General features: G+C 40.9%; 1 protein-coding gene and 1 long non-coding RNA gene across 2 annotated transcripts in view; one reads left to right on the forward strand and one right to left on the reverse strand.

Annotated features, from left to right (window-relative positions):
* The window catches only part of LOC136830239 (uncharacterized), a 33,889-nt gene extending 23,658 nt beyond the window's left edge, over nucleotides 1–10,231 (forward strand). Inside the window, exon 3 of the long non-coding RNA XR_010850608.1 lies at nucleotides 9,440–10,231. This is a non-coding gene — a long non-coding RNA (uncharacterized lncRNA). The remainder of the gene's footprint in view (nucleotides 1–9,439) is intronic.
* Nucleotides 10,232–10,842: 611 nt separating this feature from the next.
* Nucleotides 10,843–27,517, reverse strand: part of Plekhm1 (Pleckstrin homology and RUN domain containing M1) — a 40,628-nt gene continuing 23,953 nt past the window's right edge. Inside the window, exon 10 of the mRNA XM_067089558.1 lies at nucleotides 10,843–12,000. Within this exon, the coding sequence (XP_066945659.1) occupies nucleotides 11,878–12,000 (123 nt within the window). The 3' untranslated portion in view covers nucleotides 10,843–11,877. The remainder of the gene's footprint in view (nucleotides 12,001–27,517) is intronic.

Below are 27,517 nucleotides of genomic sequence, written 5' to 3' on the forward strand. Positions count from 1 at the left end.
GTGATACATTTTCCTGTTTATCAGGTCAAATTTTACCAACACTGGAAAATTCCACAAGAATTATTAATACATAACATATTTAGGACTCTTGGACTTAATCTCAGGAACAAATTCCAAGGGTTTCAGAGTCACCTCGCCATGCCAAGGTGGCCTAAGGTCAAGAGAGACTCCAACAGGGGAATGCAGTTATGTGGAGACAAAAAGGCCAATGCAACCAGGGCACGCAGTCAAAGGTTGGCAGAAACCCAACCCAACCAGAGAATGTAGTCACAAGAAGCTAAAAGGCCAATCCAACCAGAAGAGTGTAGTTGCAGGGTGGCAAAAAGGCCAGTCCAACAAGCAGCAGCAATCACATGGTGGCAGAAAGGATTATTCAACCAGAGGATGCAGACACGAGGCAGCAAAAAAGCAAACTATAAATAGGATGAAGTAATATGGTAGTGGAATGGCCAATCCAACCAAAGAAGTGTGTCACAGAACAATAGAAAGAAAAGAACAGCAGAGGATGCAATCACACGGCAACAAAAAAGGTTAATTCAACTGGAATGATGCAATCGCAGGGTGGTAAAGACTAATTCAACCAGAGGATGCAGTCACATGGAGACAAGAAGTCCAATTCAGTTAAAAGATGAAGTTAAGGAAGGAATTAAAATGGCCTGTACAACCAATCAACGTAGTCACAAGGTAGCAAAAAAACCAATCTAGCCAAAAGATTGTCATAGGGTGCTGAAAAAGCCAGTCCAACCAGATGATGCACTGCAGTGCAACAAAGGAAAAGAGGCCAATCCAACCAGGACATTGTCACAGGTCAACAAAAAGCTAGGATGCAGCTACTTTAATGGCCAGAAATGCCAATCCAACCAGAAGGATGCAGCTGCAAGGCACTGAAGAAGCCAATCCTAGCAGGAGAATGCAGTCACTGGTGGTGAAAAGGCCAGTCCAACCAGGATGCTACAGTCAGACGGACAACAAAAGGGCCAATCCTATCAGACCAATACAGTTGCAGGGCAGCAAACAGACTAGTCCAACCATTATGCAGGGCAGTGAAAAGGCTGGTAAAACCAAAAGATGCAGTCACAAGGAGGTGGAAAAGCCAATTCAAACAGAGGATAAATTCGCAAGTAAACAAAAAGATTTATTCCCCCAACCATTACAGTCGCAAGGCAGCAGAAAAGCCAAGCTAGCTAAATAAATGCAGTTATAGGGTGATGAAAAGGCCAATCCAACCAGAGGATGCAGTCACAGAGCAGTTTAACGACCAAAACAACTTGAGGATGCAGTTGCAGTGCAGCAAGAAAAGGTCAGTCCAACAAAAGGATGCTGTTACAAGGAGCGAAAAGGGCAAACCAACCAGTAGATGTAGCCGCTGTTACAAGGAGCGAAAAGGGCAAACCAACCAGTAGATGTAGCCACAAAGATGCAAAAAAGGCTGATCCATCTATAGAAGATGCAGTTGCAGGGCAACAAAGGCCAGTCCATTCAGAATGCAGTTGCAGGGTTGCAGAAAGGCCAGTTCAGCAAGAATGATTCAGTCATTGGGCAGCAAAGATGCCAATCCAACCAGAATGATGCAGTTCCAGAGAGGCAAATGGGCTGACCAACCAGATAATGCACTGCAGTGCAGCAAAGGTCAAAAAGGCCAGTTCAACCACAAGGATGCAAGCACATGGCAACAGTGCAGCAAAGGTCAAAAAGGCCAGTTCAACCACAAGGATGCAAGCACATGGCAACAGAGGCCAATCCAACCAGAATGATGCAGTTGTAGGACAGCAAAAAAGCCAATCAAACAAGGATGCAGCTGCACTAATCCAATTAACAATCAGTAAAAAGGCCAATCTAACTGGAAGGCTGCAGTCACAGTCAGGCAAAAAGTCCAATCCAACCACAATATTACAATCTGAGGGCAACTAAAAAACTAATCTAACAAAATCATGCAGTCATGGGCCAAGAAAAATCCTATTCTAGCAAGAATGCAGTTCTATCAATGCAAAAAGGTCAATCCAACCAGAGGATACAGTCACAGAGCAGTGAAAAGACCAATAAAACTTAAGGATGCAGTTGCAGTGCAGCAAGAAGGCCAATCCAACCACAGGTTCCAATCACATGGTGGCAAAAAGGAAAAACCACTCAGAAGATGCAGTCATAAAGAGGCAAAAGACGTAGTCACAGCAGAACAAAAACTCCAATTCAGCCATAGTGCTGCAATTGCATGGCAACAGAAACTGATCAACCAGAATACAATTGCGGGGCAACAAAAAGACCAACCCAACCAAAACGATGCAGCTGCAGGGCAATGAAACTACAGGGATGCCGATGTTTGGCAGCAAAAAGGCCAGTCCCAACAGAATGAGATATACTAGCAAGACAGTGAATAGGCCAATACATCCAGAAGGCTGCAGTTTCAGGCATCTGAAAAGGCTTATCCAACCAGAATGATGCAGTCACTAGGCAAGAAAAGGGCCAGTCCAAAAAGAATAACGCAGCTCTAGCAAGGCAAAAATGATGATCAAACCAGAGGATGCACTGCAGTGCAGCAGAAAGTTAAATCGAACCAAAGCATTATAAAACGCCAATCCAACCAGGACTTGCGGTCACAGATCACCAATCCAACAGAAGGAAGCAGTTGCTGGGAAGCAAAAAGACCACGTCAACTATGAGGATGCAGTGGTTTGCAAGAGGGTGAAAAGGCCAATCCAACCTCAGCCATTGTCGTAGGAAAGTGAAAAGTCCAACCAAACCAGAAGGACACAGCTCCAAGTCTGCAAAAAGGTTAATTCAACCATAAGGATGCAGTTACAGGGCAGCATAGAGGCCACACCAACCACAGAATAAAGTTGTACCAGATAGCACCAGTGCAACGACGCAGTCCCAGGCCAGTTATATGAAGTAACAAGGCAGTGAAAATACAATTTCAACCAGAGAATGCTGTCTCAGGACGACAAAAAGACCAATCCAATCAGAGAATGAAGTGGCAGTGTGGCAAAAAGGCCAACCTAACCTGAGTATCCACGGAAGGTGAGCAAAAGGCCCAATCAAGAGGATGCAATTGAAGGTAGCCACTAAGGTCCAACCAAAGAGAGGAAGCAGTTCATGGGAAGCAAACTGTGGGATACAGATGCTATGCAGGAAGAAGGCTAATTCAACCAACAGGGTGTACTTGCAGGACTGTAAAAGCCAAACCATCTAGAGAATACAACCACAAATTATTCAAAACTACCAATCGAATAGAGCACTGATTGGTTGGATTGGCTCGCTGTCATCCAAAATCTGTTACTCTATGCTTGGAATGGCCTCTTTACTTCCAAGCCATAGCATCTGCTTGTTGGATAAGCTTCTTATGGCCCTATAATTGTACACCCCATTGTGTACAGTCCATTGGGTTGTCATTTTTGTTGCCTTGCAACTATATTCTGTTTGGATTACCCGTTTTGCTGCTGGTGACTGCATCCAATGGTTGGTTTTGATCTGATTGCTAGCATGTGACTGGATTCTCTGATAATAATGGCCTTTTCACTGCCCTGCTACTGCATCCTTTGCTTAAATGGGCTTTATTACCACTCAAGTCTGTGACTGAATCCACACTTAGATTGGCCTGTTCACTACCTAGGTAGTGAAAAGTCTAATGCAACAATATGATAAAGTCACAAGGAGGTAAAAAGGTCTATCCAAGTAGAAACTCCAGCTAAAGAAAGTAAAAGGGAGGTGAAAAAACCAAACTGTGAGATGCTGTCACAATGGGGAGAAAAGACCAGTCCAACCAGAATACGCAGCTGCAATGCAGAGAAAGGCCAATCCAACCAGATAATAAAGCAGCAGAACACACAGTAAAGACAAGTAACCCCATAGGAAGCAACCACAGGGCAACAAAAATTACAATCTTAAAAAAGGATTTCAATCACAGAACAGTTAGTAAGCCAGTCAAACTATGTTATTGCAGGGAAACAAAATGGACAAACCAAACAGAGGATGCAGTCACATGGCAGCTAAAACCAACCACAGAATGCAGTTAGACCTGGGACAAGACAACCACAAGAAGAAAATGCAATCACAGAGCCAAATCCAGTATATGGAGAATACAGTCACAATGCAATGAAGAGTCAGTCTATCCAGAGGATGCATTAAGCAGTCCAGTCCAACCAGGGGAATGCAGTTGCATTGCAGCAAAACAAGCAAATGCATTAATTAACTGCTTTGTAATTTCCTCCTCTGGTTAGATTTTTCTTATGCCACCTTGTGGCTGCTATCTTTGGTAATATAGGACACTGTGCTGCTATGTGACTGCATCCTCTGGTTGGATTGGCCTTTTTGCCAACTACAACAGCATCCATTGGTTGGATGGAACCTCTCCAATGCTGCATCTGCAACCACTGGTTGGATTGGATTTGCAGAATCTAGTTTCAGCTAGACTAGATGACCTCATTAATTATGCATTTGCATGGTGGCAACAGCAGTAAGGCCTATTCAACAAGAGGATGCATTCTCGATTCGGTGAAAATGGCAATGTTGCCAAATGGCCAACCCAACTAGGAAAAATATTTGCAGGGTGACAAAAAGGTCAATCCAACCAAAGGATGAAGTCATGCAGCAAGAAACCCAGACCACTCAAAGGGTGTGAAGTTGAAGTGCAGTGAAAAGTCTGTCCAACCAGAAGATGAAGTTGAAGGGCAGCAAAAAAGGCCTAGCTATACAGAAGACAAAAAATCCAATCCATCCAAACAATGCAGCTATAGTCCAGTAGGGCCAGTCTAACCTGAGGATGCAGAAGCTAGGCAGCAAAAAGACCATCCTAACCAGGAGGGTTAGTTGCAGGGCAGCAAAAGGCCAATCTAACTGGACATGGCAGTTGTTGGGTGACGAGAAGTCAAACCAACTGAAGGATGTGATCAACAACAGAGCAACAAAAAGGCCAATCCAAACAGAAGTGAAGTCATGAACAACAGAATTTGCAAACTCAGCAAGCAAATAAGGTTGCAGGGAAGGTTAAAAGGTCACTCCAACCAGAGGAGGCAGTCACTGGGCAGCAAAAGGACTAATACAGCCAGGAGAATACTGTCACAATGCAGAGACCATGCCAATCCAACCAGAGTATGCGGACATAAGGCAGCAAGCAAAAAGCCCAATCATACCACAATGTATGCACATGGTGGAACAAAATCCAATCCAACCAGGAAAGGCAGTCATAAAAGTGACTAAAAGGCCGGTCCTACTAGAATGCACCTCTACATAACACCAAAGAATGCAATTGTAGGTCAGTGACAAATCCAGTTTATTCAAGAGGATGTAGCCACAGAACTAAAGTCCAATCCAACTCAAGAACAAACTAGCAGAGCAAAAAGTACAGAAAAGGCCAGTAAAACCAGAAGGTGCAGTTGGAGGGCAACAAAAAATCAAACCCATCCCAAGGATCTAGCCAGAGAGCAGTGATAGGCCAATCTTACCAAAGGATGCAGTAACTGTGCGCTTAAAAAGATCAATCCAAATAGATCCTGTTGCTCACTGCTTTAATAATCAGTCTAATCAGAGGATGCAGATGCATGGCACGGAAAAGACCAATCCAAAAAGGAAATGCTGTCAGATGGCAAAGAAAACAACAATCCAACCAGATGATGCAGTTGAAGTGTAGTGAAAAGACCAATCCATCCAAAGGATAAATTTGTAGTGGCAAAAATACGAATCTAACCAGAAGATGCTAGCTATCACAGTATACAGTACAGTGAAAAGGCCATTTGAACCAGAGGATGCAGTTACAAAGAAAAAAAAAAGTCCAATACAATCGGATGCAGTTCACAAACAAAGCAATACACCCAGATGCAGTTCACAAGCAGAGCAAAGGCCAATACAACCAGATGCAGTTCACAAGCAGAGCAAAAGCCAATACAGTATACGCAGAGAAAAGGCCAATCCAACCAGATGTCTCAGGAAGGTGAAAGACCAGTCCTAGCCAGAGGATAAAGTCACCCAGCAGCAAAACTGCCAGTCCAACCAGATGTAGTCACAAGTGGTGAAAAGGTCAGTCAGTAGAACCAAAATTTGAAAGGGTGTCCAACCAGAGAATCAGTCTCAGGGCAATGAAAAAGCCAGTTCAACCAAAGGATGCAGTCACAAGGGAGCAAAAAGGCATATTCAACCAGAGGGTGTGGTTGTACAGTGGGGAAACTAACCCAACCAAAGGATACAGTTGCAGAGCAGCAAACAGGTCAGTTCAGCTAGAGGATGCAGTTGCAGTGTGATGAATATGCAAATCCAACCAGAGGACCCAATTGCAGGGCAGTGAAAAAACAAATTCATTTAGAGGATGCAGTTGCAGTGCATGGAATAGCAAGAAAAGATGCAATAGCAGGGAGGCAAAATGGTCATCATAACCAGAAGATCTGCTGGATAGCTCTGTGACTGCATACTCAGGTTAATTTGTCTTTTTATTTAACTGAAACTACATCCTCTTCTTTGATTAGCCTTTTGCTACTCTGTGACTGCATACTCTTGAATTATCTTCACCACTCTGTAACACTAACCTCTGGTTGGTTTGTACTGTGACTGTATACTTTGTTTGGATTACCAATTCTGTCATAGTGCAACTGCATCCAACGGTTGGATTTGGCCTTTTCATCACCTACAACTGCATACTGTAGTTACAATGACCTCTCAGTACCTTGCAACTACATCCTCTTGTATGGACCTTTACGCCTCTCTGCCTTATGAATACATCCACTAGTTGATTGGCCTGTTTACTGCCCTTGCTGCAAAAAGGTCATTAAACCAATTAATACATTCTCAAAGTAGTGATGAAAAGGTCAAGCCAACCACAAGATAGTCTCAAAGCAGCAAAAGGACCCATCCAACTAGAGGCCTCATTCATTCTTAGGATGGCAAAAGGTTTTATCACACTAGAGGATGCAGCCACAGTGCTGCAAAAATGCCTATCCAACAAAAAAGGTGTAGTAAGTTATAGGGGTGGCAAGAAGGCCAGTCCAACAAGAGTCTACAGTAGCAGAGAAGAGAAAACGCCAATACCTGTACAACCAGATAATGCAGCAACAGAGCAAAGACCAGAAAACCAAAGGGTGCAGTCATACAGTAATTACCACAACAGTGCTACCAGAGAATTGGGTCACAGAGCAGAGAAAAAGTCCAAACAGCCAAAGCAAAGAAACAGTGCAAACTGCCTTAGGACTGCACCCTCTTGTCTGATTTGGCCTTTTTTCTGCCCTGCAGCTGCATCCTCTGGTTTGTGAAAGTCCTGTTGTCAGCAAAGAGGCCAGTCAAAATAAAAGTCATGTATTTGCAAGGCAGCAGTAAGGTCAAACAATTCAGAGGAATGCAGTGCAGTGAAAATGACAATTAAGCCAGATGATTTAGACATAATGAGGACAAAAGGTTGATCCAACCATGGAATGTATGGCAGCAAAAAGGTCAGTCCAACCAGATGATCAAGTCATGAAGCAAAAAGGTCAGTCCAACCAAAGGATCAAGCCATGAAGCAATAAAGCCCAAAACATACAGCAGTACAGTGAAAATGACAATTCAGCCAGATGATTTAGTCAGGAGGCCAAAAGGTTGCTCCAACTATGGACTGTATGGCAGCAAAGAGGTCAATCCAACCAGAGGATCAAGTCAAGAAGCAAAAAAGCCCAAAACACACAGCGGATGAAGTTATAGGGCAGTACAAAGGCCAATTCCACCAGGAGATGGTGTAACAGGGCCCAAGAAGTCCCATCCAATAGGACATGCCACTGAAGGGCAGCAAAAAGACCAATCTAACCAAATGGCCCCCATAGGGAGTAATGTCATCAATGCACCTCACACAGTGCACTGTAGACATTACTTAAGTTTTTATGCTTTAAGTTTTTTGCATAATCACTTTGGTTCCTAGATGCAACCTCTTTCATTCCCTTTACTGAACCTCCATTCATATTCTTGTTTCTTCTATCTTCTATCTTTCTTTCCACCCTTTCCTAACAATTGTTTCATAGTGCAACTGCAAAGTTTTCCACCTCTTAAAAGTTTAAACAGCTCTGAATGACCTCATGAGCTCCAGCACTTGGCCTTTTACCTTAATTTTATATTCCAATTGAACCAGATGCTGTCACAGTATAATGAAAAGGACAATCCAAGCACAGCCTGCAGTCATAGGGCAGTAAAAAAGCCAATCCACCCCAGGGAAGCCTTCATGGGACAGTGAAAAGGCCTATCCAACCAGAGGATGTAAAACAGTGCAGCAAAAAGACCATTCAAACCAGATGAATTTGCAGTGTGGCAAAGGTCACTAAACATAACTATATGAGGCAACCATATTATAGTAAGAAGCAACAAGTCCAGTCAACCCAAAGGATGAAGTCACAACACTGATAAGGACAAACTGATCAGATATCATCAGTTGGCAAAACAGCCAATCCAACTAGAGACTGCATTTGCAGTGCAGCAGTGTTTCTAAGAAAGCCATATGATGCAGTCATCATGCAGCAAAAAGTCCAATCAACCCAAAATAAGAATTTGCAGTGGTGAAAAGGCCAGTTGAACCTCAGGAGATGTAACAAGTTAGCAAAAAGGTCAAATCAACCAGATGATGATGTTTCAAGGTGGTGAAAAGGCCAGTCCAACCAAAAGTAGTTGCAGGATGGCTTAAGGATCAACCCAACCCTACCATTAAGTTGCAGGTTGGCCAAAAAGGTCAATTAAAAGAGTGGATGCAGTTGCAAGGCAGCATAGCTAATCAACCTTGTGGTTGCAGTTACAGGTAGTGAAAAGGCAACAAAGAGGTCACTCTAATTTACAGGATGCAGTTGCAAAGCAGCAAAAGGCCAATCCATCCAGTAGATAGTCACAGCGCAGAAAAATAGCCAATCTAACCAGAGTTACAATAATGTTTTATGTATCTACTACAGTATTAATTTTGTTTTCCAAGAACATGAGAAAGTTGCCAATTCTTTCAGTAAGTGGTATGTAGGTATATTTATATGTAGCAAGTGCTTTATTTTTTTACTAGTTTATCTTTAATTTGAAATTTCAATATTAATATTTTATTAAAATAAATTTTTACCTTTTCACATTAATTTGCATTTTGCATTTTTATTTTTATTGGAAGCAACTTAATAAAATATATGTACCTTGAAGTTAAAGATTAGTTTGACTTCATCATCTCAGAGCAATTTCAATTTACCATCCAGAATGTGAAGGTGGGAACTTTGATACATACTGAAAATTATATGAAAGAAAATACTGTATGCTATTTATTGAAAAATATAAGTTGCTAAACTAGTCTAAATTAATTTTTGTTTGTGTGTCATTTCAGTCATCGAATAAGTCAAATTACCCATGCTGTCTGAACAATGAATCCTATCTATTGGAACACCTGACTAGTGATTTGCATGCTTATCCTTCTATTTAATGATTCTTTTTAAACTTCTAATTTGTTCATTATTTTCTATCCCATTTCTATCAGAGGATGGAGTCACAAGACAACAAAAATGGCTAATCCAATCACCTGATGGAGTTACAAGATTGCAAAATGACCAATCCAACCAGCAAGTATAGTTGCAAGGCAGCAAAGAGGATGCAGGGGATGCAGTTGTTGAATGGCAGAGACCAGGCAGCAATTGCAGTTGCAAGGTGTCAGAGCCATACCAATCAATGGATACAGTTGCAGTGTGACAAAAGAGGCCAATCCTTTGTGAACAGTTGCAGGGCAGCAGAAAGGTCAGTCCTATAATAGTAAGCAATGCAAAACTTGAAGATCAACAGTTTGTATGGTGGTAGAGGCAAATCCCTGGGGGGGTTTGTAGTCACAAGGTGGCAGAAACCACTCTAGCCACTGCAAGCACTGGGACAGCAAAGAAGGCCAATCCCTACAATGCAAACAACTAAACAGAGGGGAAAAAGTTAATCCAATCAGTGCATGCAGCTGCAGAGAGGGATAAAAGCAGCAGAATCTGACTGTCTGTTTAATGATACATTTCTTCCTGGACTGTCCAATCCAAGTACACAGATTATCATCAGAGCCTAAGAGAAAAAGATGGCAGAGAGGCTAAACCCTAAACTTCAAGTTGTCTTTAGAACAACACAAAAAGGCCATTCCACCAAATACAGGATGTATAGAAACTGAAGAGGACAATTCTAACAAAAGGAAATGACCATCTACCCTATTGAGCTGTACCTTAATTCACAGTCCCTTGTTAATCTTTATACATATCAGAAATCTATTTGTTTATGGTCAAACAAAATTACACATACCTTCCTTAGATTTTTTTTTCTCCCTTTTGATATTTACATCACTGAGACTGATTTGTTTACAAATTTGTATACATGATTTCATTAAAACCTCTGGTGTTGCAGAGAATACAAGCATGTCCTAAAAAGCTGTAGCATAAATCCAATGGCTGCTTTCATTGTTTATACATACTAATGATATCCATGACAAAGCTTATGACAACCACAACAAATTATGTCCACTTAAATCAATCATGTACCACATTCTGAAATAAGGGAAAAAAGTTGTAGTTTCAAATATTAAAAAACCTAACTGCTGCTCTTAGATTATTACTGCAAAGTACTGTACCATTGTGTGATGGGATCACCTAGTCACATTCCTATATAGTACAACTAGGGCCCACCAACTAACCCTCCAAAGTCATGTGTATTGCTTGAGGTAAATTACTCTTACTCTATAGTAAATTACTTGTTCCATAGTACTTTGGGAAGATAATGTAGCACTGCTCAAATCTTACAGAATGTTTTTGAGAATTATGCTATGTACAAACAATATCTATATTTGAAGTTCCAATGTGGTAATGGATTTCAATTTTGTACAAATACATTACATGTACAGGTATACTACAGACTCCACAATGGAAGCTACTACAGTTCTTTATTATAACAACATAAAAGGATTACAGTATATAACTTCAAATTCATTCTTAGTATAGTGGACATCAACAACACATTTATGACAAAATAAACCTACAGTATTATGAAAAGATTACAAGGCACTCAAGACAAAATATACCAAACTGCCAATATGGTCTATTAGTTCATCCAAAGTCATCAACAATGTGCAGTTCCTCACACTACTGCTATTTACTGAGGTACTAAATGATTCCAATCAACATCTGAAGATTAATCCACACTTAAAACACTTTGGTATGCTTCCAAGGATTATTAATCCTCAGTGCCATTCTGGATGATACATAGTCAACAGTCTACTGTACTCAAGTGTGGAGAGAAACCCAATGGTATAACTTGCAAATATTTACATAATTTGTAAGGGCAAATTTATCATTTGTTCTTTAAGTAAATGAAATGGTCATATGGTAAAGACTATATATATCACAGCAAGTTAAATTTGCACCCCTACATCTTAAAACTTCAGACCTCTATTGTGAATGTTTAATACTATAAACAATAACATGGGAGTTGTATAAATTAAATGTTACGCTCTAGGAAGTATAAATTTGCTTGCAAAAATTCAACAAAACACCATACAAGTACATGAAGCTAGTGAGAAATAGCTGCGACAGAGGAGCACCAAGTGTAGTGACAAGCTAAGATACTTTGCGCTCACTCTTGCAATGAAAGAGTAAGATAAGAACCCTCGGTAAACCACAGTGAACTTGTTGTCAGTTGGATAACTTTGTATTCAGACTAGATATTTAGTGCTAGTACATAATTGTTGTTTAACAATTTCAAGCACAGTACAGATATCTCCAACTGTGTTTCATTAGCTTTCGTTTATGTCGTACAGTGATTTAAGTCAAAGATACTCAGTATGGTAAGGCCCTATCAGTACAGATGTATTTTCATTAAAACACATATTTCAAGAAACCACTGCACACAATACACTACAGACTAATTTGTATAAAAAGTATACAATGTAACTAAAAAATGTTACACTTCCTCTCTGTTTTCCACCTCAACCGACTCCTTCCTAGCTTGCCTCCTTAAACAACGACGACATTCTTTCTGCCCTCTCGCGCAAATTGCATGATAAACGCCGTAGCAAACACCACACTGAAAGAAAGAGAAAAAACTACTACATCTCCACATGATGTGCAAACTCACATCCTTCAAGTTTTAGTACAAAAGTTGCTTACAAACATCTAACCTACTAGAGTGATACATCATCTTTGCCCGTATGCCATATGCACTTTTTCAGAGAAAATCATTATCCTGGGTCTTATAGGGCCATACTGCCAATGGAGAGGAGAGTACCATATAAGCATAGGAGTCTAGATGATGTGTTGTGGTTAAATATGCACCACTAATACACAGTTTGTATTAATAAATATTATTACTGTCATACAATACCACAACACAATTTACAACATGCTAGCTGATGTACAATTTATGTCAAAAGATATTAATGGCCAGGCTCTTATGGCTACGAAAGATAAAAGTTACAAGCATTTCACCAGACCACATTTCCCCAGATATCATAACCTGCACAAGATGATACACTGCTGCATTACAGCAACCCGGACATCTAGATATTACATAGCCGCTCCTTGGTCCACATTACTAGTCGTTTAATAGAATTCTGTCTATCACCCTAATCTTCAGTGTAAGACTGGCTTTCTTTTACGTTAATTATGCACACTTTCTATTTCCCTATTCTTCTCCTACTTTGCACTCTTAAGTCTTAATATTTACTTAATACAAGTTGACCATCACTAATCCGGCAATCAGTAGTCCGGAACAATCAGTAATCCGGCACAAATTTCGGCTAGAGTAATTTCTTGTTTCCGCACTAATTTTCAAATTTCCCGGGTCGCTGCGCTAACTCGCTCGCCGGCCGCTTCGATTTGGTGGCGCAGTGTGCTGCATCAACAAACTGGTAGCCTAGCCTACATTATACTGAACTCTATTCACATATTAACAGTATTATACAAACATCAACATAATGAATGTGCATCTTTTTCATGGATCTTTTAAAAAGTTATGCTTTACTACATTGTTTCCAATTGCGTATATTCTCATATTGCTTTTGTATTATAAATTGCAATCAATGTTTTGTTTTGGGAATCGATATTGCCGCATTTAACCAAGTTCAAAGCGCTTTTCTTGCTTCTAGTTAGCGTAAATGAATATGGATAGTTTATTTATTTGGGACAAGGATATTTTTCGTTATAAGAAGTGTTTTTAAGTCGAAATATAACTTAAATAGGTCTCGTTGTGAAATTAATTTAGCTATTTTTTCTTTAATATATGACGTTTGCAGGAATCGTGGCTGGCCGCTTTGGGGGCTTTTTTTTTTTTAGTAAAAAAAATCAAGATTCCGTTCGCTATTTTCTCTTGATTTCATCATAATACGAGCTTTACGTATTTATCTTTTATCGGCGTGAAAACAGTAGTAATTTGTATTCTTTCATGCCCAGTAGTTTTGATTAAAATACATTCTCTCCAGTTTTATTTACAGTCGATTTCATCCATGTTGCCGATGCACAATAATTTATAGTCATTAGCAGCTTGAATATTGTTTTCTCAGCTTCAGCTACAACTTGCAGCTTAAAGTTACTGTAGCAGTATATTTCCCTGCCGATCTTTTCTCCAAAGCAAACAAGGGTATAGTGTAAAAAATATTTCAGTCCTTAACGTCATTTGTAACATAACTATAGTAATTGTGTATTACCATACGATGGTTGAAATACAAGCACAACAGTTGTTATCTGATACGATTATTAGCAAAACAACAGTTTCCCGTTCGGTTGTTTATGGCTGTATACATTTACGCAAGAGTATAACGTTACTAACAATATACTTTTATCATTCTCTTTTACTTTTTTAACTAGCAGATGGAATAAAGAGATGGAGGAAAAGAAGTTGGTCTATTGTAAGTTGGTCTCTCTCGCTGCCTGCGTGAAATCTAAAAATATTTCCTAAATATTTTCGTATCGGTATTAATTGCTATCCCCTTCGTAAACTCGAAATATCGTAAGTCGAATTATCGTAACTCGAGCACTGCCTGTATTTGATCATTGTCTTTTCTTTATTAACCAACTTGCACTGATTTATGGGATATTTTAATTCTAGGATGAGGTGCTTAGCTACTGTGTTTCATGTATTCTAGCCTAATAAATGGCTAATCCGGCACCCTCTAGGTCCCAACGATGCCGGATTAGTGATGGTCAACCTGTACTTTATTTTTTCACTTGTACATTTGATACAACATTTTTACTTATACAATAGAAACTATACGGGATTTCTCAATACAAATTACCGGTGTATATATATTAAAAACAAATAAATACAAAAATGCATCTTCAAGCAGAATGTGAAAGTGACATTTTATAATAAAATAAAGTTTTATATATACTTACCCAGTAATTGCATAGCTATTAGTTCTTTTAACCAGCAGCTCAAAATTTTGAAATTAAGGGTCACCCTAGTTTGTTTTGGTTATGGTGACGTGTCCCGCCCACTTTCGGGTGTAAGAGAAGGTACAACATAGCAAAGAGCTTCAATTTGTTTATGCCCTTATGTCCAACTGAGGGGAGGCAGGTGGGCTTCAATTAGGTAATTGCTGGGTAAGTATATATAAAACTTAATTTTATTATAAAAAAAAATGTCATTTTTATATAAGTAACTTTCCCAGTAATTACATAGCTGATCCCCACATTGAATGGAGGTAGAAATGTTAGGCATATCTACCCCAAAACATTATTAATAGTAATGAGTTTGAGAATAGAAATTTGCTAACATTGAATCAGCTCTGCTACAGGTAGATACTGCCTCTGGTTGGCGCTCATCTTATCCAGTAGAGGTGAGGTGGTAAAGCCTTGAGGGCCTACTACTACAGTGGGTGCTTTGTAGCGATGGACTAATTTCCGAGGGCTAGTAAAGTACAACAAGATGCCCCTACCTAGGGTGCAGCACCACACAAAATAACCAGAGTAAATAGTCACCATAACCACCAAAAATCAAGCCAAGACTGGAGGGTACTCCAAGTACATAGTACTCCCAGGCTCCCCAAAACTCAACACCCTAAGCAAGGAGAAGAGATTAAAGAAAGGACATTGCTTTCTACGTTTCCTTCCCCAACACCACGCCAGCCACGTAAAACGGACCCAAGGTACTGCATTGACTGTAAGTAGTCTCGATATCCCTTAAATAATGCGATGCAGACACCAACTTGTACTTCCAAAACATCGCTTGTACAATTGATGAGGGATAAATTGCGCTTAAACGCCAAAGACGTAGCGACTGCTCTTATCTCTTGGGGTTTTACCTTGAAAGAGAGAGAGTCTTCATTCACCATGGAATGTGCTTTGGAAATCAGATTCCTCAGAAAAAATGCCAGGGCATTGTTAGACAAGGGTCTAGAGGGATATTTCACAGAACACCAAAGGTTCCTTGAAGTGCCACGAATGTTCTTCATTCTGTGAAGATAAAACTCGGGCCCTTACTGTGTAGAGAGTTCTTTCTTCTTCAGACAGCCCCACTATCCCGGACAAGTTCTTGATCGTAAAAGCACGAGGCCGTGGATTCAATGGTGATTTGTTTTTAGCCTGAAAGTCTAGGGAAAAGGAGCAAACTGCATTCCCCTGAGAAAATCCTGTTTCCGTCCAAAGCACGGATTTCACTGGACCTCTTAGCGGTGGCCAAGGCGACAAGAAAAAGTTTTCCTGGTTAGATCCCTTAAAGAGACAGACTGCATGGGCTCAAAACATGAACTGGAAAGCCACTTAAGGACCACGTCTAAGTTCCAGAACAGCAAAGGTTTTTCTTTAAGCTTTGCAGTGTCAATGGACTTAAGGTTGGACAAATCCTGGTTTGATGATAAGTCCATTCCTTTATGGCAGAAAACTGAGCTAAGCATAGCTCTGTATCCTTTAATGGTAGAGGTGGAAAGTCCTTTAGTGGAGCGTAGGAAGTGAAGAAAGTCCGCTATTTCTGCTACAGAGGTCTCAGAAGAGGACACGTTATTTTGTCTTCACCAGGACCTGAAGATGGACTATTTTGCCTGGTAGACGTTATCTGAAGAATGACCTCTACACTTTGCAACTGTGTCTGCAACCACTCTTGAAAAGCCCTTCTTTCGGAGCAGCTGCTCAACAGTTTGAACCTGTTAGGGCCAGAGAAGACAGGTTTTGGTGAAACCGACGGAAGTGAGTTGCCTGAGAAGTTCTTGTTTCTGTGGCAGCAGTCTCGGGAAGTCTGCAAGAAGTTCTAGTAGATCCAGGAACCACTCTTTTGCTGGCCAGAAGGGGGCTATCAAGATCATGGATAGGTTTTGATGATACCGGAATTTGTCGATAACTTACCTCACTAAACTGACTGGGGGAAAGGCATACAGATCTTTGTTGGACCAATCCTGCAACAGTGCATTGGTCGCCCATGCCAAGGGATTTGGAACTGGTGAGCAGAAGAGAGGAAGTCAGTGATTTATGGAAGACGCGAACAAATCTATCATGGGTTTCCCCCAGAGCTTCCACAGATCCACACAAACCAACAGGTCTAATGTCCAATCTGTGGGAAGGATCTGTCTTAGACGCTCAATTCTTCCGCGAGAACGTTAAGTCTCCCCTGTAACCAAAGAAGAAGGTCCTTGCCGCTTCATACAGGGAGAAAGAAAGGGTTCTTCCTTGTTTCTTGATGTACGCCAGTGCCATCATGTTGTCAGAATGCACTGCTACTGTCCTCCTCCCAAATTTCTGAAGCAAAGCACTGTAGGCCTAGAAATATCACATGTAATTCTTTCGCGTTGATGTGCCAGTTTTGCTGTTCCTGAGACCAGGTTCCTGACACTCCTTTTAATACCAAAAGAGCTCCCCAACCTAGGTTCAACACATCTGAAAAGAACTCTAGGCTGGGGTTCAGAAGATGAAGAGATTTCCCTTCGGATAGTCTCTTCCTGGAATTCCACCAACAAAGATCCTCCTTGATTTCCATCGTTATTGGGACCACGAACGAGTCTTGAAATTTTTCCTGTTCCAGCTGGCTCTGAGGAAAAACTGGAGAGGCCTCAGATGAAGTCCTTCCAGAGTGACGAACTGTTCCATGGATGAGAGGGTACCTAAAAGACTCAGCCACTGATTGGCTGAGCAAAAGTTTAGATTCAGAAATTCTTTCACTGTCTGGAGACACTTTCTATTCTCTTCAGGACTGGGAAAAAGCCGAAAATCCTGCGAGTTGATTGTCATCCCTAAATAAGGAATCTCCTGAGAAGGCGTCAGGAAAGACATGTCCCGATCGATGAAAAGGCCCAATTCTTGAGCCAAGAGAAGTCGTGTGTATGTCCTCCATACATTGAGCTTTCGAGCGGGAACGTAGTAGCCAGTCGTCTAAATATAGGGAGATCTTTAACACCATCAAATGAAGCCATTTCGCTAGGGGAGCCAATACCCTCATGAACATTTGTGGTGCTGTTGAGAGGCCGAAGCAAAGAGCCCGAAATTGGAACACCTTGCCTGAAACTCAAACCTGTGGTACTTTCTGGAAGTTGGATGTACTGGAATGTGAAAGTACGCGTCCTGCATGTCAATGGACGCCATCCACTCTCCCTGGCGAATGGATGCAAGGACTGAATGGTTTGTTTCTATCTTGAATGTTGTCTTTTTGACAAAGACATTTAGAGCACTTATGTCCAAAACAGGTCTCCAGCCCCCTGATGACTTGGGCACCACAAAGAGACAGTTGTAGAATCCCAGAGAATGAACGTACTCTACTAGCTCTATAGCCTCTTTCTGAACAAGGGACTCCACCTCTAGCAAGAGCGCAGCAAATCTCTCTGAGCCTGGAGAGTAAGCTGTCAATTCGACAGGCTTGCAGATTAGAGGAGGAGTGTTCAAAAATCAGATAGTGTAGCCCTCCTTCAGGACAGACACTATCCAAGATTTTGCTCCCTTTTGTTCCCACCGTTCCCAAAAGTGAAGGGGCTGCACTCCTACCTGAGTATGGAGGACTGTTTTCATTTCTTGGAGTAAGACTTGGGAGAGGGCTTCTTGATGGAACACTATGGGAAACAGATATAAGTTCTTGTTCTAGTCTGGGATCTAGAACAGGAGCTCCGAAAGGGAGTAGGTTGCAACGGAGACAAAGATCTGGGAGGAAGAGTCGAAGACTCCTTGGGGCGTCTCATAGACTGGAAGAGCAGGTCCTGAGTGTTCTTTTTCTGCAAGTCAAAGGCGATGTTCAGTACTGTAGCCTGTGGAAAAAGATGTCTTGTCCAAGGGGGAGAATAGGAAGGCCGATCTCTGAGTCGGAGTGACGCCTTTCGAAGTAAAGGAGCACCAAAGCTCCCTCTTCTTAACCCTTTCATATCTGTATAGTTATCACATCACTGAGGGCACATGAGCCCCGATGTGTCTGGGAGCGCTCGACAGTGCGAAAAAATAATTATTTCGAAAATTCAGCAAAAATAGAAATTTTATGCCAACAACGTTCATTTTGCTGTCCTTTTTTTCTAAATGTTTATATTTTGTGGTGGAATAGTCAGGATAAGAGTCCCAGCCCTCTAAATACAAAAAATGTGAGTTATTTCACGAAAAAAAAATCTTTACTTATTTTCATATTTTCGTTCAGTAACCTACAAAACTATGAATGTCAGGCGAATGAATTATTTTTTATGAGAAAGCCAACAAAATTCTCTAAATATCGACATATAAAAGAATGGAAAACGAATAAGTCCAGCTGGTGAAAAAATTGATAGAAAAAAGGGCAAGAAACAGAGCGCTCTGCCGGGCGTATGGTGAGAATTATCGCTAGAAAAAATATTTTTTTGAAGAGCCCTATCTCGGTTATTTTTCACAGAAATTACTTTGTAAATATACGAAAATGTAGAGGAAAAGTTGAAGAATAATGTGAGAGTCAAGAAAAATGGCTTTGGTAACGGCAACAGTTTCATTTTGACGTTATAAATTGATTGAAAAAAAAATGTTACCATTGTCAACATTATCGTTCGTAGCTCAAAAGCTATAACAGTTAGGCGAATGGATTATTTTTTATGAGAAAGCCAACAAAATTCTCTAAATATTGATATATAAAACAATGAAAAACGAATAAGTCCAGTTGGTGAAAAAATTTATAGAAAAGAGGGTAAGAAACAGAGCGATTTGCCCGGCGTATGGTGAGAATTATCGCTAGAAAAAAGTTTTTTTTGAAGAGCCCTATCTCGGTTATTTTTCATAGAAATTACTTTGTAAATATACGAAAATGTAGAGGAAAAGTTGTAGAATAAAGTGAGAGTCAAGAAAAATGGCTTTGGTAACGGCAACAGTTTCATTTTGACGTTATAAATTGATTGAAACGAAAAAAAATGTTACCGTTGTCAACATTATCGTTCGTAGCTCAAAAGCTATAACAGTTAGGCGAATGGATTATTTTTTTATGAGAAAGCCAACAAAATTCTCTAAATATTGATATATAAAACAATGAAAAACGAATAAGTCCAGTTGGTGAAAAAATTTATAGAAAAGAGGGTAAGAAACAGAGCGATTTGCCCGGCGTATGGTGAGAATTATCGCTAGAAAAAAGTTTTTTTTGAAGAGCCCTATCTCGGTTATTTTTCATAGAAATTACTTTGTAAATATACGAAAATGTAGAGGAAAAGTTGTAGAATAAAGTGAGAGTCAAGAAAAATGGCTTTGGTAACGGCAACAGTTTCATTTTGACGTTATAATTTGATTGAAATGAAAAAAATGTTACCGTTGTCAACATTATCGTTAAGTAGCTCAAAAGCTATAACAGTTAGGCGAATGAATAATTTTTTTATGAGAAAGCCAATAAAATTCCCTAAATATTGACATATAAAAAATGGAAAACGAATAAGTCCAGTTGGTGAAAAATTGATAGAAAAGAGGGCGAGAAACAGAGCGCTCTGCCCGGCCTATGGTGAGAATTATCGCTAGAAAAATTTTTTTTTTTGAAGAGCCCTATCTCGGTTATTTTTCATAGAAATTACTTTGTAAATATACAAAAAGTAGAGGAAAAGTTGAAGAATAAAGGGAAAGTCAAGAAAAATGGCTTTGGTAACGGCAACAGTTTCATTTTGACGTTATAAATTGATCAAAAAAAAAAAAAGTTACCGTTGTCAACATTATTGTTAAGTAGCTCAAAAACTATAACAGTTAGGCGAATGAATTATTTTTTATGAGAAAGCCAAGAAAATTCTCTAAATATCGACATATAAAACAATGAAAAACGAATAAGTCCAGTTGGTGAAAAATTGATAGAAAAGTGGGTAAGAAACAGAGCTTTATGCCAGGCATACGGTGAGAATTATCGCTGGACATTTTTTTGAAGAGCTCTACCTCGGATTTTTTCATAGAAATTACTTTGTAAATATACAAAAATGTAGAGGAAAGGTTGAGGAATAAAGTGAGAGTCAAGAAAAATGGCTTTGGTAACAGCAACAGTTTCATTTTGACGTTATAAGCTGTTCGAAACGAAAAAAAAATGTTACCGTTGTCAACATTATCGTTAAGTAGCTCAAAAGCTATAACAGTTGGGTGAATGAATTATTTTTATGAGAAAGCCAACAAAATTCTCTAAATATCGATAAAAATATAAGAAACCTTACTTTTAATGATAATGAAAAATGTTTTACATCAAAAATTCAAATTAGATTATTCTGCCATTTTGGGGCCATATTTCCTAAAAAATCCAGGAACGTCTCTTATGTGATGCACTACCGGGACTGCCTGTATATGAAAAAATGAGATTTGCCTAAAATCCAAACGTCTCTTATGTGATGCACTAACTAGTTTTACTGTAAAAACTTTGCGAAAGCATGTTGGAAACTGTTCTCAATTGACGTCGCTGTATGTAAACAGCCACACGTGTTTACCCAGCCAAACGCATGGTCTCTGACAGAAGTGTGGCCTGCCAGGCCTGCGTGGGTGCGATCAGCTGATGTCATTGTGAGAATTTTACTACGTCATGGATTTGCGCATGCACAGTAGAGGAACTAAAAATTTATAGAAAATAGAGGATACCAAACAGAGTGTTTCCAATAATGTAATCCTACATTTTATAAAAAAATGTAAGATACGAGAGAGAAACGTGGGTAGGATCAGCTGATTTCATTGTGGAAATTTACTATGCCAGGGAATTGCGCATGCGCAGTATAGGGACTGCTTGCCTGGCGTATCGATGCCTGAGTTACACGGTCCAAGGTATGCTTTAGCCTATGGAAACCACCAACTGTCCGAAAATAAAAAAAATTTACCCCTACCACACGTACGAAAAATGTCGGTAAATTTTACGTAATAATTACGTCAGTCAGACAAGAAGGGGGGTAGGGGGTTGTTGCGTAATATGACGTCAATTGAGCAGGAAAGGGTTAAGAATACCCATGGCATACAGACTGGCTAACTCCTGCATACTATCGCAAACACCCCTGTGAATACAGGAAAGTACTCCCAAGAGATCCGACAAGATTTCTTGAGGTAGCAAAGTACTCTCTAAGTCTACGTGCCAGAGCGCCCACCACCCAGTCAAGGAAGCTCATCACTTCGAACACCTTAAAAATATTTTTAAGAAGGTGTGCAAGTTCCGAGGCCGAGAACATAATTTTGGCTGAGGAGAAAGCTGATCTCCTATCCTAGCTAAGTCAATAAGGCCGGAGAAGTCTCCCGGAGAGGAGGTAGAGACTCCCAGGGAAGGAGCTTCTCCGGTCGCATAAAACCTATAGCTCGACCTGGACAACTTGGAAGGAGGGAAACAAAAAACTGCTTTGTCTTGTTCCCTCTTCTAAGAAAACCACCCTTCTACTTCATCCAGTGCCTTCTTTGCTGAAGAGGAAAGAACTAATTTCGTTAATTTCAAAGGACCGACTGAGGAGGCTTCCATAAGAAGGTCGAAGCAAGAATGGAGGGAGTAGCTGGTGAAAAGAAGCTAGGATAAGTCTCTAGCAGGAATCTCAACAGAGCAGAGTACGCCAACAAAGGAGCATCTTGTTCTGGAACAACTTCTTCCTCAGAAGAGACAGGAGAAAGTGGTAAGTCCACTGTCGTCTGAGCCATAGGAAGAGCCTTCTGAAGCAAACTGAGAATATTATCCAGTTTCCTCTGAATCGGGTCAACTGGCGGAAAAACAACGTCCAAGAGACACTAGTAAGAAGCGGTGGAGGAGCAGGCACCAATGGGCAATTGGGGGCCACTGTCGAGACAGGAGTCAGGGACGAAACCTGTTGGAGACTGGGCGGCAACGGGTGCTCAACCGCAAACGGAGCTTGGCTGAGTTAGTGCTGGCTTTCGGGCGCTGGGTGCCCAACCCAATGCAGTAGCTTCTTTATTCGACAAAGAACGTCTCCACACCACAAGGCGCTTCAGCACCAAATTACGATCGTCATTCGAAGAAGATGAAGAGAATTGTTCTGGGGTGTTGCTGAATCCTTGCTCTTCTTACAAGGAACAGGGGAAGAAGTCTCAAACTCACTGCACTCCTTTTCAGTGGGCGTGACTTGTCCGCGTAGCACCGTGCGCGCCTGGGACTAAAATCTTTGGAGCTGGAGGACCTACTGTGGCGGAATTCACACCCACAAACAACACAACACGCAACACTCACCCTGATCTTCGGTTGCTGGAGATGGATAAGGTCCACGGTCGCCAATCACAGCACACACCCACGAAACAAAAAACTTAAACCGACCCTCCACCAACAACGAACCAAAAAAAAAAAGAGACATGAACCATTAATGTGGTCCAAAAAAAACAGATGAACTCCCGTTCACTTTCAAGGTTGGACCTCAACTGCCCAAGACTTCCCAAAACCTAAAAACTCCCGACAGACAGACAGACAGCGCCATAAACGAACTCCAACAAAGAACAATTACACTCTCTCTCTCTCTCTCTCTCTCTCTCTCACAAAACGTTGGGAAATGCTAAATAAAAACAAATTTATTCATCCCTCTATATTTCTCCTCCTTTTTAGCATTTGGGGTCTTTGCTTTATGCAACACCCATGGATGCTCACTAGCAGGTCCTCTAGATCGCGTTTGCTGGCACGTAATCATTCTCAGAATCATTCTCTCTTCTAGCAACATTCAAACTCACATCTTCTCCTCCATTCTCTCTCAGATTCACGCTATCTTCTTCACTATTACCACTCTCAATTTCATCCACAATCTCATCTATACCCTCTAACTCGTTCCCAAATACCTCCCCAAGCTCATTGACCTTTCCAATTCTTGCAACGATTCATTCATGCTTTCAATCACTCGCTATTACTGCTACGCTCTCTTACTCTTACACCTCCAACCGTTCACTAACCCCTACACGTTCAGTCAACTCGGTTATATCAAACCCGCATATGCTATACGTTCTATTCATACCATCCCATTCATCCGTTTTCAGCTTTATCACTCATTTTCACTTTGGCACTCACACCTATCACACAACTACGACCATTCAGTTTACTTACGTTCTTCCCTTTCTTCGTTTTCTACCATACTCTATCAAAACAAATTGCTGATCCTCATGCAACAACCCCTCATGCAACAACCCCTACGTACATGCATCACACGCACCGCTTAAAATCTGGAGGATCCACCCATTTGAACCCCCTTCACACTCAGTTTCCCGAATTCGCTGTCACAGTCACCCTCTTTCGTCTACATACACTTGATACATGCCCTTCCATTCCACATTCACACACACTTCGCAACACGGTTCTGAACACATTCACCCCATTCTTACCACAGTTGCCACATATTACATTCACTGGAGGTACCCCTACAACCATTAGCAACATGACCCACCTGTCCGCACCTGTAGCATTTAACCCCTATCTTTCGTACACTCCTTACCAAATGTCCGGTTGCTCACACCAAACACGCTCCCAAAGCCCACACCTACACTCATTCTTTGTATGTCCTTCCTTTCCACATCTAAAACACTTAGCTCGACTTCCACTCATCGAAAAATCCCTAACCCGTCAACCCGTTGTTCCCTTACAAACCCACCATTCATCCTCACTGGCACCTCCACATTACTTCTCTTACACTCCTATCTATTACAATCGGCCATTCTCATTGGGCCCCTCAACACTGCATCCCTAAAGCTTCCAAACTCTAGTACTCTCATCTACCCCAGCCCCTTACACTTACACTTCTGCTCTCTTTTATAACCCTGTCAAGCTCTCAATCTTCTGTCAATTTCCAAAATTTCTCCCCAAGTCAAAGTCCATCTTTTTCTTCTCCTTCCGCTTCAAGTTCACAAATTCTCTAACTCCATCTGGCACTGTCCCTAACAACTTGTACTAACTCCTTACATTCATCTATCCCATCATCCCCAAACTTCTTCCTTGGTCTCCAGCCTACAAGCAAAACAAGGTTTCCCCAGCTTTCATTCTTGCCTCATCAAATTCATTCTTCCTCTTATACTTAACACTCACTTTCGCTTGCTCAACTAGTCTAGCTTTCACCTTGTCATACTCAACATCTCCCACACTCATAATAACCCTATACATATCAAGCAAAAACCCAGTCAAATATTCTCCTAATTCTCGTGCCCACACTCTCTTACTTTCCCCATACTTATCCTGACAAAACCTTTCATACTCCCTTAAGAAATCATGCACATCCCTACATAGTCATTATACCTTTCACAGTACCTCCCTCACATACATAGCCTTTCTCACTTCTTTCTCACTTTCACTCTCACTTTCGCTACTTTCACTCTGTCCTTTCATACCCTCTTCCGAATACAAAGAGTCCACTCCAACATTCATCTTACTCATTACACTCTTCTTTCCCCTCTTTTTATCCACTTTTATCCACACCTCCATCCACCTCACTATCACTACTGCCTTCACCCTCTCCCTTCTTTCCTGCCTTTCCCACTTCCTTACACTTCTTACCAGTTTCCTTTCCCTTTCCCTTCTTCCTTTTTCTTCCCCTGACTTATCCTTACTTTCCCTCCATTCCTTCCCTGCTTTTCATTCCCCTTTTCCTTACCCTGCCTTTCATTCTCTCGTTTCTTACTTCCTATTTCCACATCACTTTCATCACTCACGCTTCCATTCACTTCTTCCTCCTTTTCTTTCTCTCTTGCCCCTTCACACGTTCCAGAAATCTCCAACAGCCCCTTCTCCAAAAAAATGAACATAACCATTTCTTCCCAACCCATCATTCCCCTCCAACTTTTTATCCATCCCTCTACCATCCTGTCTTCCATTCTCTCTTCTGACTCTTTCATCTCTCCTTTCATTTCTTCTTTTGCACTTCTTAGCATTCCCCACCTCCTCCAACTGACTCCTCAATCTCTCATTCTCACCCCTCAACCACCATTCTCCTCTCTCAACCTTACCAGTTCCTCTTCCATCCTTCTCTTCAGTCACACTACCAGCCACTAATCTCACTTGCAGCTGTACCAGCTGCAGCCAAATATTATGTGGCGGAATTCACACCCACAAACAACACAACACGCAACACTCACCCTGAGTTGCTGGAGATGGATAAGGTCCACGGTCGCCAATCACAGCACACACCACGAAACAAAAAACTTAAACCGACCCTCCACCAACAACGAACCAACAAAAAAAGAAGAGACACATGAACCATTAATGTGGTCCCAAAAAAACAGACGAACTCCCCGTTCACTTTCAAGGTTGGACCTCAACTGCCCAAGACTTCCCCAAAACCGAAAAACTCCCGACAGACAGACAGACAGCGCCATAAACGAACTCCAACAACCGAACCACTCACAACAACAATTACACTCGCTCTCTCTCTCTCTCTCTCTCTCTCTCTCTCTCTCTCTCTCTCTCTCTCTCTCTCTCTCTCTCTCACAAAACGTTGGGAAATGCTAAATAAAAACAAATTTATTCATCCCTCTATACCTACAATGAGCACTCACTTGAAGGCCTTTCCAACGGCCTTTGGTTGCAGCCTGGGATTCGTCAACAGACTGAACCGAGGGGTCGACTGCTCGGGGACAGACCCCACCGACCTCCCTTAGGCTGCCAGTTTGACTCCTCCCAGGTGCTGGGGAGTATGTCAGGGACCTTGGCCTAGGAGAATCAGTGGGCCGAACAGCCACCTCCTTCACTATCACTGCACTTGCACAAGGCACCACGGGGCGCTCTGATTCACTCTTGTCCATTAGCAATTTCACTGACGACGCTAATTTAGCGATCGACTGAACAATCAACTCGAAACGAGTGTTGATTTTTTACTCCAGACTGGTGACAGTGATGGGGTCGGAAACATGAGAGCCAGGTAAAGGAGAGGGTTGCACAGGTGGAGGAGATGGAATGGGAACGGAAGAAATTACAGGAGCAATTGCATCCGACTTAGCAGATGAACCCTGACTAGCTAAAGCTTTACTAGATTCCCTAGCCATAGCTTTCCTCTTCCTATCTCTAGCTAGTTTCTTGAGATATGCATCTAAAGTCTTCCACTTCTTAATATCCCAGTTACTACACTCCTCACATCGTGAATCTACTGAACAGTGTGCGAGTCGTAAGATTCTTTAGTCAGTCTAGTATTGCAGCCTTTGCTGCAATACCTAACACTAGAACTACTAGTGTCAGACATCCTAGAAAAGTCTAATACAAGTCAAAAAAACAAGCGAAGAGTTGTCAACCAATGATAAAAATTCACCTAACACTATCTTAATTATGCCTAAAAGCTACGAAAATAAATGCTTCACCAATTGAAGATAAGGCAAACAACCAGCAAAGTATAAATTCCAAAATTCGACCTGCTGCCAACCACAGTCCTTCAACCACAGCCAGCAGAAACATATTGAAGCTCTTTGCTATGTTGTACCTTCTCTTACACCCAAAAGTGGGCGGGGCATGTCGCCATAACCAAAACAAACTAGCATGACCCACAATTTCAAAATTTTGAGCTGCCGGTCAAAAGAAACTAATAAATAGCTATGTAATTACTGGGTAAGTTACTTATATAAAAACAATGATTTGAAACATGGAAAATCAACTTCTTATAAATTACCATACTGAATGAAACTTATATACAAAATTCCAAATAAATACTGTGCCATAGTTACTAATACCTATGATCACAATGCTATTTTACTGAGATAAAAGTATCACATTGTCTACATTTATGTAAAGTAATTAAAAAAAATCTGAAAGAAATGCACGGGATGCTTCCTTAGAAGGAAAATTTTTGTAGATATTATTATTATTATTATTGTTATTACTGTGGAGAAGGATACACAAAGTAGATGGAAGTGCAGGTAGAAAGCAAAAAAGATAGAAGAGAGTGGAGAGAACTCACATCACATCTAGCCTATGTAGAAGGAAAAATCGGTTGTACTTAAGAACATGTTGACTACAGTGGTGTACAAGTATCTAATTGGACTATCAGGACACTTAAGAGACACACAAGCATGTCAAAGAGATGTAAAGTTTGTCGGGAAGAGATCAATGGAAACCAATGACAAACATAAGACAGAAATAGGTGGAATTATAAGCTAAAGGAGTAAAGCAAAAAGGCCTATTACATACTGGTATACACCCACAAAGGGTTGCAAGTGATAACATTGTTTAAATTTTTGTCAATGACAAGGGACCACATTGTCTGATTAAAAATATCTGTATGGAACCTAAGTGCCTCTGCTGA

The sequence above is a fragment of the Macrobrachium rosenbergii genome, chromosome 46 (genome assembly GCF_040412425.1).
Source record: "Macrobrachium rosenbergii isolate ZJJX-2024 chromosome 46, ASM4041242v1, whole genome shotgun sequence".
Taxonomy (NCBI): Eukaryota; Metazoa; Arthropoda; class Malacostraca; order Decapoda; family Palaemonidae; genus Macrobrachium; species Macrobrachium rosenbergii.